General features: G+C 37.4%; 2 protein-coding genes across 2 annotated transcripts in view; both read left to right on the top strand.

The window, feature by feature from the left end:
• Positions 1 to 1,439, top strand: part of LOC128318745 (receptor-type tyrosine-protein phosphatase eta-like) — a 91,167-nt gene extending 89,728 nt beyond the window's left edge. The window contains exons 14-16 of the mRNA XM_053236575.1: positions 53 to 313; positions 402 to 662; positions 1,129 to 1,439. Of these exons, the coding sequence (XP_053092550.1) occupies positions 53 to 313; positions 402 to 662; positions 1,129 to 1,439 (833 nt within the window). The remainder of the gene's footprint in view (positions 1 to 52; positions 314 to 401; positions 663 to 1,128) is intronic.
• A 145-nt stretch (positions 1,440 to 1,584) lies between these two features.
• On the top strand, positions 1,585 to 15,164 carry LOC128318913 (receptor-type tyrosine-protein phosphatase eta). Its single transcript, XM_053237085.1, has 4 exons — positions 1,585 to 1,738; positions 2,205 to 2,465; positions 2,554 to 2,814; positions 14,193 to 15,164. Exons 1-4 carry the CDS (start codon positions 1,603 to 1,605, stop codon positions 14,513 to 14,515), a joined length of 981 nt encoding a protein of 326 aa, XP_053093060.1. The 5' UTR covers positions 1,585 to 1,602; the 3' UTR covers positions 14,516 to 15,164.
• The last annotated feature ends 834 nt before the right edge of the window (positions 15,165 to 15,998 follow it).

The raw sequence follows: 15,998 nt of genomic DNA, 5'->3' as shown, positions 1-15,998 counted from the left end.
GTGTAGATTAATGTATTTTCCTAACACAATAGCCTCTAACCTGTACTCACAGAACCTGATGTTGCTAGTGACCTGAATGTGATCGAAATTACAACAAGCTCACTGTTTCTGAATTGGACTGGACCAAGAGGAGAAAGAGCTTTCTTTAAAGTACAGTGGAGCAATGACAGCATCAGTTTGAGTTCAGCAACCTCAAACAATTTCTTTGACATTACTAATCTCCATCCTGGAGTCAATTACACCATCCTGATATCTGCTGTTGCTGCAGATAATATAACAGAAGGAGAAGCACTTGGTGTTTCAGTCTATACAAGTATGTTTCAGAGAATTGTGTTCTCTTTTGATGACAAAAGGAAATTTTGAACAATGTTTATGTTAATGGTCTTCTTTTGCCTTCACAGAGCCTGACACTGTTAGCAATCTCACAGTAGTTAACGTTACAACCTCCTCTATATTACTGAACTGGACTGAGGCAATGGGGAAAATCTCCCATTATGTAATCCAATATGAGAATTTCAGTACGCCAATGAATACGTCTACTGAACGCACCATGATTGACATAACTAATCTGACTCCTGGAGTGCAGTACATGTTCAAAGTGTTTGCAGTTGCTGCAGATGATAAAACAGAAGGAAATTACAGCTGCATTTCTGCCTACACAAGTAAGACATAAGTTAGAAATATAGAGTGAATATGATTAGTAATTTGGTATTAGGGCTGCATGGTGGTGCAGCAGGTAGCATTGCATGGTGTCCACAGTTCCATGCTGTGTTCAGGTTACTGTCTGTTTAGAGTTTCTATACATGTTCTCCATGTATCTGCGTGGTTATTTCCAAGTTTTCCTGTTTCTTCCCATCTCCCTAAATCATGCTGTGTGGTTGACAGGCTAATTTAAATTGCCCCTGTGTGTGAATGTGTGCATGGTGGTCTACAATTGACTGGCATCCAATCTAGAGTGTATTCCCGTCTTGTACACATTTTTTCCCTGGCATAAGCTTCAGCTCCAATCCTGTCCAGGATAAAGTACTTAATGAAGAAGACTGAATGCATGAAATTTATTATTAACTGTTTGTTTCATGTGGATTTTTGTCACTTACTGACACAAGAGCCTCTAACCTGTACTCACAGAACCTGATGTTGCTAGTGACCTGAATGTGATTGAAATTACAACAAGCTCACTGTTTCTGAACTGGACTGGACCAAGAGGAGAAAGAGCTTTCTTTAAAGTACAGTGGAGCAATGACAGCATCAGTTTGAGTTCAGCAACCTCAAACAATTTCTTTGACATTACTAATCTCCATCCTGGAGTCAATTACACCATCCTGATATCTGCTGTTGCTGCAGATAATATAACAGAAGGAGAAGCACTCGGTGTTTCAGTCTATACAAGTATGTTTCAGAGAATTGTGTTCTCTTTTGATGACAAAAGGAAATTTTGAACAATGTTTATGTTAATGGTCTTATTTTGCCTTCACAGAGCCTGACACTGTTAGCAATCTCACAGTAGTTAACGTTATAACCTCCTCTATATTACTGAACTGGACTGAGGCAATGGGGAAAATCTCCCATTATGTAATCCAATATGAGAATTTCAGTACGCCAATGAATACGTCTACTGAACGCACCATGATTGACATAACTAATCTGACTCCTGGAGTGCAGTACATGTTCAAAGTGTTTGCAGTTGCTGCAGATGATAAAACAGAAGGAAATTACAGCTGCATTTCTGCCTACACAAGTAAGACATAAGTTAGAAATATAGAGTGAATATGATAAGTAATTTGGTATTAGGGCTGCATGGTGGTGCAGCAGGTAGCATTGCATGGTGTCCACAGTTCCATGCTGTGTTCAGGTTACTGTCTGTTTAGAGTTTCTATACATGTTCTCCATGTATCTGCGTGGTTATTTCCAAGTTTTCCTGTTTCCTCCCATCTCCCTAAATCATGCTGTGTGGTTGACAGGCTAATTTAAATTGCCCCTGTGTGTGAATGTGTGCATGGTGGTCTACAATTGACTGGCATCCAATCTAGAGTGTATTCCCGTCTTGTACACATTTTTTCCCTGGCATAAGCTTCAGCTCCAATCCTGTCCAGGATAAAGTACTTAATGAAGAAGACTGAATGCATGAAATTTATTATTAACTGTTTGTTTCATGTAGATTTTTGTCACTTACTGACACAATAGCCTCTAACCTGTACTCACAGAACCTGATGTTGCTAGTGACCTGAATGTGATTGAAATTACAACAAGCTCACTGTTTCTGAACTGGACTGGACCAAGAGGAGAAAGAGCTTTCTTTAAAGTACAGTGGAGCAATGACAGCATCAGTTTGAGTTCAGCAACCTCAAACAATTTCTTTGACATTACTAATCTCCATCCTGGAGTCAATTACACCATCCTGATATCTGCTGTTGCTGCAGATGATAAAACAGAAGGAGAAGCAATTGGTGTTTCAGTCTATACAAGTATGTTTCAGAGAATTGTGTTCTCATTTGATGACAAAAGGATATTTTGAACAATGTTTATGTTAATGCTCTTATTTTGCCTTCACAGAGCCTGACACTGTTAGCAATCTCACAGTAGTTAACGTTACAACCTCCTCTATATTACTGAACTGGACTGAGGCAATGGGGAAAATCTCCCATTATGTAATCCAATATGAGAATTTCAGTACGCCAATCAATGAGACTACTGATCGCACCATGATTGACATAACTAATCTGACTCCTGGAGTGCAGTACATGTTCAAAGTGTTTGCAGTTGCTGCAGATGATAAAACAGAAGGAAATTACATCTGCATTTCTGCCTACACAAGTAAGACATAAGTTAGAAATATAGAGTGAATATGATTAGTAATTTGGTATTAGGGCTGCATGGTGGTGCAGCAGGTAGCATTGCATGGTGTCCACAGTTCCATGCTGTGTTCAGGTTACTGTCCACTGGCCAGATTTGTTAACTCAAATAATCAGTCTTAACAACTGTGTTGAGCAGAAAAGCATCCCAGCATACACAAAACATTGAACCTTGAGGTGGATGGGCTAAAACAGCAGAAGACCATATTGGGTTCCACGGGGTTCCAAACAGAAGTCTCAGGCTATCATGGGCACTGGCTCATCGAAACTGGACAGGTGACGACTGAAAAAAAAAATCACCTGGTCTTTTTCCAGTCTTCACCTGTCCAGTTTTGATGAGTCTGTGCCCATGATGGCCTCAGATTCTTGTTCTTGGCTGACATGAGTGTAACCTGCTCATCCACCTCAAAGTTCGAAGTTTTGTGCATGCTGGGATGCTTTTCTGCTCACCACGGTTGTAAAGAGTGATTTTTTGAATTACAATAGACTTCCTATCAATTCAAACAGTGTGTAGACCCCTAGCACACAGGATGTTTTTTGTTTTTTGCACCATTCTGTGTAAACTCTAGAGACCATTGTGTGTGAAATTCCCAGGAGCTCAGCAGTTTATGAAATACTCAAACCAGCCGTTCTGGTGTGTGTGTGTCTATGATTTGCAGAGCCAAATGCTGTCACCAATCTCACTGTCTCTAACAAAACCATATCATCCGTGTCTCTAACCTGGAATAAGCCACATGGGAACTGGTCCCACTTTACAGTAAAATGGACTGATGGCAGTGTGAATAACAGCAGTAACACTTCAAACACGTCTTACACTGTCACTGGTCTGACTGCTGGAGTGAACTACGCATTCACTGTTACTGCAGTTGCTACAGATGGACAAACTGCAGGAGCCCCAGCTGAAATATCAGCATTCACAAGTAAGTCCTGTACTGCAGATAATGTTACCGGCACATTGTATATTTTTGGAATCTACTGTATGTGAGTATTAGTGTCTCCTAGTTGGTGCTGATTTAAACACTAGTTAAAATAGAAGCATGTGTGCAGCTAAAAGATGCTTCGTAAAAGCTTTCTGTGTGACCACAACTGATTTGTTTGTTCTTGTTACAGATAAAATAACAAAGTCTGTTGTATATATACAATTGGATTTTATGTGAAAGAGGAGGAAGTTATTTTTTTAGGTTTCCTTTGAAATCAGACCAGGATAGCTACAGCTATCAGGCCAGTAAGATCAGTTTTGCAGTGTGAGACAGAGGGCTGTAGTCATCATTCAGTGGAAAGTGGGCCAGGAAATAAGTGAGATGTATTCCTGTCAGACAAACATCATGGGAGACTATAAATATGTTAGGACTTGGACTATCTTGGCCTCTAGAGGCCGCTATTGCTTCTGTGTTTTGTGTTTTGTTTTGACAGCCATGTGCTTTTGTTTTTCCATGTGCCTTGTGCCCCGCCTAGTCCTCATTACTTACACCTGTTTTCAGTTTGCCCCCTTGATTTGTTTGTGTATTTATACCCCCTCAGTTTGGCCTCTAGTCACGGAGTCTTTGTGCTGTGATGTTTAAGACTAGTAACCTCTGTTCCGTGTTCCTTACCTATGTCTTTGTGTTGTTTTGGTACTTTGCTTTCTTGTGAACTTTTTGGACTTTGAATTTGCCGTTGTTGGATCTTCTGAGCGTTTGGATTTTGCCTCTTCTTTTCTGATTTTTGGTTTCTTGGACTGTGCACTTTTGGATTTTTAAAAAAAAATTTTTTCCTTGTATCTTCTGAGTGTTTGGATTATACTTTTGTTATTTTTTGCCTTGGATTTTGGATCTTAATTAATAAACTGTTTCCTTTACTCTACTTTCGCCTCACTTCTGTACACTGTCATTCCCCTGGTGGCCTAGTAGGGGTTTGCTGGATTACTACGCCAGCGACCCGGGTTCGATTCCCAGCAAAACCCTAACAAAATAAAGTATTTTGTGGTGGAGCATCTTTGGTCAGAAGACAACCAAGTCACTCTGATTATCCAGGGCTATTTATTCAAACGGTTTGATTGCAATAGTATGCCTCTACGTAAACTTAAAGTAGAGGATAAAATTGAACACTGTGGAATGTGAAGGAAGCAGATAACGTACCAGGAGGAGAAAATATTAGTCATATTTAAAACATGTTCCTGCTTCTTGATTCTCACACGTCAGGTGCAGCCTGATGAAGCTCAACAGCGCTATCTACTGTCACAAAGCAATCTCTCTAGATGAACGTTTACTAGCATATGCTCATGCTAGAAAATGTTTATTTATTAAGATCTACTTTCTTTGCTTCTGGCATTTCATGTGTGCGTAATGACAGTGTGACTTGCGTGGATGCAAGGAGATCACTTGTTTTTGTGTCTTTTCAGAATTTGAGAATTTGGCCCTATTTAACATCAAATTCATTAGTTTTATAATATTAGTATGCAGACCCCTTTTTTTTCCCCTTTTGGTGATATTAATGGAAACACAAGCCAAATAGCGTCCGTACGAGCTGAGAATGTGGCTGGCTATAGTAAAGTAAATGCCATTGTTATTAAATGTTTAAATGCATATTTCATGAATCTTAACATTAGTGATGAAAATATGTCATCTGTGTCTCTAACGTGGGACTTCATCCCAAACACCACCTGTACAGTAACTTCAGCTTCAACTACCACCAGTAGTATTTCATACACTTTGTCTACCGCAGTCACTGGTCTACAGTCTACAGTCACTTCAGCTGGACAAACTATAAGAGCAACAACTCAAACCTCATCAATCACAAGTACGTCTTGAACTGCTGATAACATTAATATACAATATTTTTAATAAATAAGAAATGAAAATCATGGGTTTTCTTCTTTTTGTGAGTCAAATAGTTATACAGTCAACTCCAGAATTTTTTTACCCATCTTTAAAAGTGAGCAGAAATTATTATATTTAAGCAATATTGCATATGCAAGAGTGCTGTTATACAGTGTACTGTAATGTTTTATATATATATATATATATATATATATATATATATATATATATATATATAGACCAAGGTCAAAAGTTTACATCCCCCTTTCAGAATCTGCAAAATGTTTATTATTTTACCAAAATAAGAGGGATCATACAAAATGCATGTTATTGTTTATTTAGTGCTGACCTGAATAAGATATTTCACATAAAAGATGTTTACATATAGTTCACAAGAGAAAATAATAGTTGAATTTATAAAAATGACTCCGTTCAAAAGTTTAAATACTCTTGATTCTTAATACTGTGTTGTTACCTGAATGATCCACAGCTGTGTTTTTTTTGTTTACTGATAGTTGTTCATGAGTCCCTTGTTTGTCCTGAACAGTTAAACTGCCTGCTGTTCTTCAGAAAAATCCTTCAGGTCCCACAAATTCTTTGGTTTTCCAGCCTTTTTTTTTTGATGGAAATTCAAACTTTTTGAATTTGAAGATCAGGGTAAATTTAACTTATTTTGTCTTCTGGGAAACATGTAACTATCTTCTGTAGCCTCTGAAGGACAATACTAAATGAAAAAATACGATATTTAGGCAAAATAAGAAAAATGTACACATCTCCACTCTGTTCAAAAGTTTTCACCCCCCGGCTCTTAATGCATGTTTTTTCCTTCTGGAGCATCAGTGAGCGTTTGAACCTTCTGTAATAGTTGCATATGAGTCCCTCAGTTGTCCTCAGTGTGAAAAGATGGATCTCAAAGTCATACAGTCATTGTTGGAAAGGGTTCAAATACACAAAAAATGCTGGAACACGAAAGAATTTGTGGGACCTGAAGGATTTTTCTGAAGAACAGCAGGCAGTTTAACTGTTCAGGACAAACAAGGGACTCATGAACAACTATCAGTAAACAAAAAAACACAGCTGTGGATCATTCAGGTAACAACACAGTATTAAGAATCAAGGGTATGTAAACTTTTGAACGGAGTCATTTTTATAAATTCAACTATTATTTTCTCTTGTGGACTATATGTAAAGATCTTTTATGTGAAATATCTTATTCAGGTCAGCACTAAATAAACAATAACATGCATTTTGTATGATCCCTCTTATTTTGGTAAAATAATAAACATTTTGCAGATTCTGAAAGGGGGATGTAAACTTTTGACCTCAACTGTATATATATATATATATATATATATATGTTATATAATACATACTGTATATTCAGACACATGTAAACAACGTTTGTTATTAAAATGATAGACATGAATAATGAGCCACGTGGAACCGAGTCCCACTTTACAGTAAAATGGACTGATGGTAACAGCAGGAACACTTCAGACACGTCTTACACTGTCACTGGTCTGACTGCTGGAGTGAGCTACACATTCACTGTTACTGCAGTTGCTGCAGATGGACAAACTGCAGGAGCACCATCTCCAATCTCAGCATTCACAAGTAAGTCCTGTACTGCAGATAATGTTATCGGCACATTGTATATTTTTGGAATCTACTGTATGTGAGTATTAGTGTCTCCTAGTTGGTGCTGATTTAAACACTAGTTAAATAGAAGCATGTTTGGAGCTAAAAGATGCTTCGTAAAAGCTTTCTATGTGACCACAACTGACTTGTTTGTTCTTGTTACAGATAAAATAACAAAGTCTGTTGTATGTAGTTTGTATTTGTGGAAAGAAGCCTATTTATTTTGAAGTGGGGTGGCAAAAATAGTGAATATGCATGAACCTGGACTGTAAGAAACTGGAGAGAATTGTATGGCTGTGTGTGCATCTTTTTATATGGCATGTGTCAGCAAATTTTGCAAGTCACACCCTATTGCAAAGCACATTAGTTTAGTTTATGTGTATATATATATATATATATATATATATATATATATATATATATATTTATATATATATATATACAACCAGTAATTTTTTCTTGCGTTGGCACAAAAATAGAGCCCAATATTTGTAAACATATGTAAAAATGTATTCTTAAGTGATGCAATTTTATCTTTACACAATTTTATCTTTATGCAATTTTATGTTTATTTTAAAGAACATTTTATAGCAATGATCTTTGGTCTTTTTATGATCATGTAAATTCCTTGCAAAGTTTCACCTGTTCCAGATTGTTGACTGTATTATTTCTACCTTTGATTTTTGTTAATGGTATTTTTATGTGCTAAATATTTTTTATAACAGTTACCTGGCTTGTGCAGGGAAAATGCTAGTCAAATTATTATTTTTTTTATATATTTAATATTTATTTTTTATGATCATTTTTTGCATATTCTCTTGAAAGATGTTGATAGTGTTGCATTTTAGAATAGAATAGAATAGAATAGAATAGAATAGAACTTCTTTATTGTCATCGTACACAGTGGCAGACCTAGAAAATGATTTATGGGGTGTCAGGGGCGTGGCATGAGGACTATAAGAGGCGGCAAAACTAGAGTAATGTAAGTAGAATAAGTAGTAGAGTAAGTACCCATGCATATCTCTTGCAGATTCATGGTTCAACATACATGCATATGCACTGTCCAAGAATCCATAAGAGCAACTCTTGGGTTATTGCTCTGGCTCAAGTGCAAAAAATCATGCAGATACAGGTCAAGGACTTCAGGTAATGTTCACATCAAACCTCAGAATGAAGAAAAAGTGTGATCTCTGTGACTTGTCAGATGGGTTGGTCTGAGTATAGTAGGCACCAACAACCATGCCACAGTTAAAGTCACAGAGATCACATTTTTCCCCATTCTGGTGTTTGATGTGAACAGTAACTGAAGCTCTTGACCTGTATCTGCATGATTATATGTGTTACTGTGTTATTATATGTGTTATTGTGCTGCTGCCACATGATGATTGCTGACTGGATAACTGCATAAATGAGCAGGTGTACAGGTGTTACTAATAAAGTGAATGTATGTTTCTCTTTTTTATATGTTTATATCTCTTTGTCTGTATGTATATGTATATATATATATATATATATATATATATATATATATATATATATATATATATATGTTTTAAGTTGCCACACTGTTTCAGCCGTTATTGATCCAATTTTTACGGGACTCTAATTTGTGTGTATACTGTGTGTGTGTGTTTGTGTGGGTCTGTGTCTGTGTGGGTCTGTGGTTTGCAGAGCCAGATACTGTCATCAATCTCACTGCCTCTACCAAAACCATATCATCTGTGTCTCTAACCTGGAATGAGCCACATGGGTGCTGGTCCTACTTTACAGTAAAATGGACTGATGGCAGTGTGAATAACAGCAATAACACTTCAGACACGTCTTACACTGTCACTGATCTGACTTCTGGAGTGAACCACACATTCACTGTTACTGCAGTTGCTGCAGATGGTGAAACTAGTGGAGAACCAACTCAAACCTCAGCATTCACAAGTAAGTCCTGTCCTTCACATAACATTGTTATACAATAGTTTTAATAATAGAGGTGAATAATCACAGGTTGTGTTCTTTTTTTAATGTAAACCAAATGTGTAATCATTCCAAACAAAGAAAGTAGTTATGAAGATGGGATGTGATTTTTTAAACAATGTTTAAGATATTAAAATATATAGATGTCAATATTTAACACATTTGTGGGGTTTTGTGTGTGTGTGTGTGTGTGTGTGTGTGTGGTTTGCAGAGCCAGATGCTGTCTCCAGTCTCACTGTCTCTAACAAAACCACATCATCTTTGTCTCTGACCTGGAATGTGCCACGTGGGAACAGGTCCTTCTTTACAGTAAAATGGACTGATGGCAGTGTGAATAACAGCAAGAACACTTCAGACACGTCTTACACTGTCACTGGTCTGACTGCTGGAGTGAACTACACATTCACTGTTACTGCAGTTGCTGCAGATGGACAAACTACAGGAGCACCAACTCCAATCTCAGCATTCACAAGTAAGTCCTGTACTGCAGATAATGTTATCAGCACATTGTATATTTTTGGAATCTACTGTATGTGAGTATTAGTGTCTCCTAGTTGGTGCTGATTTAAACACTATTTAAAATATAAGCATGTTTGGAGCTAAAAGATGCTTCGTAAAAGCTTTCTGTGTGACCACAACTGACTTGTTTGTTCTTGTTACAGATAAAATAACAAAGTCTGTTGTATGTAGTTTGTATTTGTGGAATGAAGCCTATTTATTTTGAAGTGGGGTGGCAGAAATAGTGAATATGCATGAACCTGGACTGTAAGAAACTGGAGAGAATAGTATGGCTGTGTGTGCATCTTTTTATATGGCATGTGTCAGCAAATTTTGCAAGTCACACCCTATTGCAAAGCACATTAGTTTATGCCCTCTATTCTATATATATATAGAATAAATAGAATAGAATTTCTTTATTGTCATCGTACACAGTGGCAGACCTAGAAAATGATTTATGAGGTGTCAGGGGTGTGGCATGAGGACTATAAGAGGCGGCAAAACTAGAGTAATGTAAGTAGAATAAGTAGTAGAGTAAGTACCCATGCATATCTCTTGCAGATTCATGGTTCAACATACATGCATATGCACTGTCCAAGAATCCATAAGAGCAACTCTTGGGTTATTGCTCTGGCTCAAGTGCAAAAAAATCATGCAGATACAGGTCAAGAGCTTCAGGTAATGTTCACATCAAACCTCAGAATGAAGAAAAAGTGTGATCTCTGTGACTTGTCAGATGGGTTGGTCTGAGTATAGAAGGCACCAACAAGCATGCCACAGTTAAAGTCACAGAGATCACATTTTTCCCCATTCTGGTGTTTGATGTGAACAGTAACTGAAGCTCTTGACCTGTATCTGCATGATTATATGTTACTGTGTTATTATATGTGTTATTGTGCTGCTGCCACATGATGATTGCTGACTGGATAACTGCATAAATGAGCAGGTGTACAGGTGTTATTAATAAAGTGAATGTATGTTTCTCTTTTTTATATGTTTATATCTCTTTGTCTGTATGTATATGTATATATATATATATATATATATATATATATATATATATATATGTTTTAAGTTGCCACACTGTTTCAGCCGTTATTGATCCAATTTTTACAGGACTCTAATTTGTGTGTATACTGTGTGTGTGTGTGTTTGTGTGTGTCTGTGGGTCTGTGTCTGTGTGTGTATGATTTGCAGAGCCAGATTCTGTCATCAATCTCACTGCCTCTACCAAAACCATATCATCTGTGTCTCTAACCTGGAATGAGCCACATGGGTGCTGGTCCTACTTTACAGTAAAATGGACTGGTGGCAGTGTGAATAACAGCAGGAACACTTCAGACACGTCTTACACTGTCACTGATCTGACTTCTGGAGTGAACTACACATTCACTGTTACTGCAGTTGCTGCAGATAGACAAACTGCAGGAGCACCAGCTGATATCTCAGCATTCACAAGTAAGTCCTGTACTGCTGACATTGTTGCATTTAAAATAAATGGATATACAGTCAACTCCAGAATTATTGGCACTGGGCTTGTGTGATATTGATTTTTTTCCCTGCTCATAATTTTCCATAACGAGCATTCCCACACCATTTCTGGTTGAAGGAGTGTATGGGAGGGCATAATATTATTAGCTGTGCAGTTGGAAATGTGGCCATCGAGAAAACTCATCTGAATGGTGGATTTTTAAGTGATTCTGTAGTAGTATGCAGTAAACAGTACAAAAACAAAAACATAACAGTACATTTGAGCATAATCCTTTTACTAATTGGTTGTTTAATATCCACATGGCTAACATTTTCACTGTTGACGGTACTCTAAGTGTTGAGCAGGAGAGGGCAGGAGGGTGCTGGTCAAAAAAAAAAGAAAACAGCGTATTTAATCGCTTTCTAATTGTCATCATTAACATTATTTGTAAAGAGATCTGACACTTTGTTGTAGGGATATTTAATCTTTTAGGGAGAAAACTTTGTCCTTTTTTCTCTTTCTGCCAAAACTGAATGTGCCATTTTTGACCATTTGAAACAATGTTTAAGATATTACAATTATTATTGTCACTAATTATCACATCTGTATGTGTGTGTATGTGTGTGTGGCTTACGGGTCCAGATGGTGACATCAACCTCACTGTCTCTAACAAAACCACATCATCTGTGTCTCTAACCTGGAATGAGCCACGTGGGAACAGGTCCTACTTTACAGTAAAATGGACTGATGGCAGTGTGAATAACAGCAGGAACACTTCAGACACGTCTTACACTGTCACTGGTCTGACTGCTGGAGTGAACCACACATTCACTGTTATTGCAGTTGCTGCAGATGGACAAACTGCAGAAGCCCCAACTCCAATCTCAGCATTCACAAGTAAGTCCTTTATTGCTGATAAAGACAGCCTTATATAATAGAATGAATAGATTGAATATTAGATCATATTGGACTGACCGAACACCTGAACCTGCTCAAAATACACTACAGTGCAAAACGAATAATTACATCTCTGTAATTATATCTCTCTTTGTCTCTGTATGTGTGGGCCTTAGTAGTGTTTTAGTAATCATGAACCAGAGTTTTAATAATTCAGAATTGTACACACCTAGATTTAGATGCATTTCTTGAAACAATGTTTAGGATATTAAAATATATAGATGTCAATAATTAACACATTTGTGTTGGTGTGTGTGTATGTGTGTGTCTTTCTGTGATTTGCAGAGCCAAATGCTGTCACCAATCTCACTGTCTCTATCAAAACCACATCATCTGTGTCTCTAAACTGGAATGAGCCACATGGGAACAGGTCCTTCTTTATAGTAACATGGACTGATGGCAGTGTGAAGAACAGCAGGAACACTTCAGACACGTCTTACACTGTCTTTGGTCTGACTGCTGGAGTGAACTACACATTCACTGTTACTGCAGTTGCTACAGATGGACAAACTGCAGGAGCACCAGCTCAAATCTCAGCATTCACAAGTAAGTCCTGTATTGCTGATAAAGACAGCAGTATATATTAGACTGATTAGATTAAATTTTAGATTAGATTGTACTGACTGAACACTTGAACCTACTCAAAATACAGTACTGTTCAAAATGAATAGTACATTTTCTCTCTGTAATTATATCTTTCTTTGTCTCTGTATGTGTGAGCCTTAGTAATGTTTCAGTAATTATCACCCCGAGTTTCAATAATTCAGAATTGTATACACCTGGATTTAGACACATTTTGTAAACAATGTTTAAGATATTAAAATATATAGATGTCAATATTTAACACATTTGTGGAGTTGTGTGTGTGTGTCGTTTGCAGAGCCAGATGCTGTCACCAGTCTCACTGTTTCTAACAAAACCACATCAACTGTGTCTCTAACTTGGAATGTGCCACATGGGAGCTGGTCCTACTTTACAGTAAAATGGACTGATGGCAGTGTGAATAACAGCAAGAACACTTCAGACACGTCTTACACTGTCACTGGTCTGACTGCTGGAGTGAACTACACATTCACTGTTACTGCAGTTGCTGCAGATGGACAAACTGCAGGAGCCCCAACTCCAATCTCAGTATTCACAAGTAAGTCCTGTACCACTGACAGCAAGAACTTTATTCATTACATCTGAACCTACTCAAAATTCTCAAAATGAGTAGTACACGTCTCTATGTAATTATAATTTTCTGTGTCTCTGTATATGTGGGCCTTAATTTTGTTTCAGCAGAGTTTTTATGATTCAGAATTATATACATACATTTAGACACATTTCTTGAAACAATGTTTGTGCTATTAAAATACAGATGTCAGTAATTGCCACTTGTGCGTGTGTGTATGTCTGTCTGTCTATGATTTGTAGAGCCAGATGTTGTCACCAGTCTCATTGTCTCTACCAAAGCCACATCATCTGTGTCTCTTACCTGGGATGAGCCACATGGGAACTGGTCCTACTTTATAGTAAACTGGACTGATGGCAGTGTGAATAACAGCAATATCACTTCATACACGTCTTACACTGTCACTGGTCTGACTGCTGGAGTGAGCTACACATTCACTGTTACTGCAGTTGCTGCAGATGGTGAAACTAGAGGAGAACCAACTCAGATCTCAGCATTCACAAGTTCTGTATTGTTTTGTTATTAGAGTGTTGCTTAAGCTTACGGATTATTAGTTGATGATATCAGCAATTGTGTGAATTTTTTTAACTAAGTGCCTTTCAACAGAGAAATTCAGAGACTGTGTTAACAATCTCACAACAGTTACAAGCTCAATATTATTGTACTGGACTGATTGAATAGGGAAAATCTCCCATTATGTAATCGAACCTGTATTCACAGAGCCGGATGTCATATAAGATTTTATAAGTATACCATTGCTAAGTTACTATTAAATGTTTGTTTTGTGTAGATTAATGTATTTTCCTAACACAATAGCCTCTAACCTGTACTCACAGAACCTGATGTTGCTAGTGACCTGATTGTGATTGAAATTACAACAAGCTCATTGTTTCTGAACTGGACTAAACCAAGAGGAGAAAGATCTTTCTTTAAAGTACAGTGGAGCAATGACAGCATCAGTTTGAATTCAACAACCTCAAACACTTTCTTTAACATTACTAATCTCCATCCTGGAGTCAATTACACCATCCTGATATCTGCTGTTGCTGCAGATAATAAAACAGAAGGAGAAGCAATTGGTGTTTCAGTCTATACAAGTATGTTTCAGAGAATTATCTTGTATTCTCATTTGATGACAAAAGGAATTTCTGAGCAGTAATGAGTTAGGGTTAGGGTTAGAGTTCACAACATCAAGAGAAGTCAAGAATACTCTGGAGAAGGTAGGCGTATCATTGTCAAACCAAGATTAACTTGTACCAGAATGATGGGAAGAGAAAAGTATGGTGAAAGAAAGGAACAGCTCATGATCCAAAGTATACCACATCATGTGTCGAACATGGTGGAGGCAGTGTTATGGCATGGGCATGTATAGCTGCCAATGGAACGGGCTGACTGGTGTTTATTGCTGATGTGACTGCTGACAGAAGTAGCAAGATGAATTCTTAGGTGTATAGGGCTATAGTCTCTGCTCACATTCAGCCAAATGCTACAAAACTGATAGGATCCCGCTTCACAGTGCAGGTGGATAATGACCCTAAACACACTGCGAAAGCAACTCAAGACTTTTTGAAGGCAAAGAAATGGAATATTCTTCAATGGCCAAGTCAGTCACCTTATCTCAACCCAATAGAGCATGCTTTCCACTTACTGAAGACAATACTGAAGGCAGAAAGACCACAAACAAGCAGCAACTGAAGGTGGCTGCAGTGAAGGCCTGGCAAAGCATCTCCAGGGAGGAAACTCAGAATTTGAGTTTTGAGAACATGGGCTCCAGACTTCAGGCAGTCATTGACTGCAAAGGATTTTCATCCAGGTATTAAAATTATGGTTATATTTACAATTATGTCACTTTGTCCAAATACTATTGAGCCCCTGAAAATGGAGGTACTTTGTCGAAAATGGCTGTAATTCCTAGATGGTAAATGCCATATTTTTGTGGAACCTCTTAAAATAAAGCTGAAAGTCTACACTTCGATCACATCTTGATTGTTTTATTTCAAATCCATTGTGGTGGTGTATAAAGGCAAAATCACAAAAACTCTGCCATTGTCCAAATAGACCTGACTGTACACATAAATAATCTGACTTCTGGAGTGCAGTACATGTTCAAAGTTTTTGCAATTGCTGCTGATAATAAAACAGAAGGAAATTACAGGGTAGTTTAGTATGTAAATATGGTGTTGCAAATCAACTGTGCCATTGGAAATAGCATAAGCAGAGCAGTAGGGGACAGGCAGGTGTTGGTAGGTGTAGATACAAATGCTCAGAGGCTGTTTAACTATTTTTTGATGAATACATTAAACAATTGTATTATTCAACATATTTTTTTAAATCATACAATTTCTTTATATCAGACAAAAAATTTATAAAACCATTACCAATGTATGCGACATTTTCCTTTGCCAGTCCCTATGTCTAAACTCCATCCTTCTAGCCCACCTCCAATTAAAACATCAGTATTTTGAAAGCATTGTTCAATTTTAATCAAATTATTTCACAAAATACTGAACAAAAGCTGGCACTCTCAAAGGCCCCAAATACAAAATATAATATACAGAATCATATATAGATGAATGGTGCGAAAAACAAAAAACATTGAGTGAGTGACGGTTCTGTGGGTGGAAATGCCTTGTTGATAAGAG

Source organism: Pangasianodon hypophthalmus, chromosome 9 (assembly GCF_027358585.1).
Source record: "Pangasianodon hypophthalmus isolate fPanHyp1 chromosome 9, fPanHyp1.pri, whole genome shotgun sequence".
Taxonomy (NCBI): Eukaryota; Metazoa; Chordata; class Actinopteri; order Siluriformes; family Pangasiidae; genus Pangasianodon; species Pangasianodon hypophthalmus.
The sequence above is the reverse complement of the archived record's forward strand: the minus strand, read 5'-3'. Positions and strand labels throughout refer to the sequence as shown.

Coding starts and splice junctions, on each gene's coding strand:
- LOC128318913 (XM_053237085.1), top strand. CDS start 1,603: ATGAATACGTCTACTGAACGCACCATGATTGACATAACTAATCTGACT. Junction 1,739..2,204: donor CTGCATTTCTGCCTACACAA/GTAAGACATAAG, acceptor CTGTACTCACAG/AACCTGATGTTGCTAGTGAC. Junction 2,466..2,553: donor TGGTGTTTCAGTCTATACAA/GTATGTTTCAGA, acceptor TTGCCTTCACAG/AGCCTGACACTGTTAGCAAT.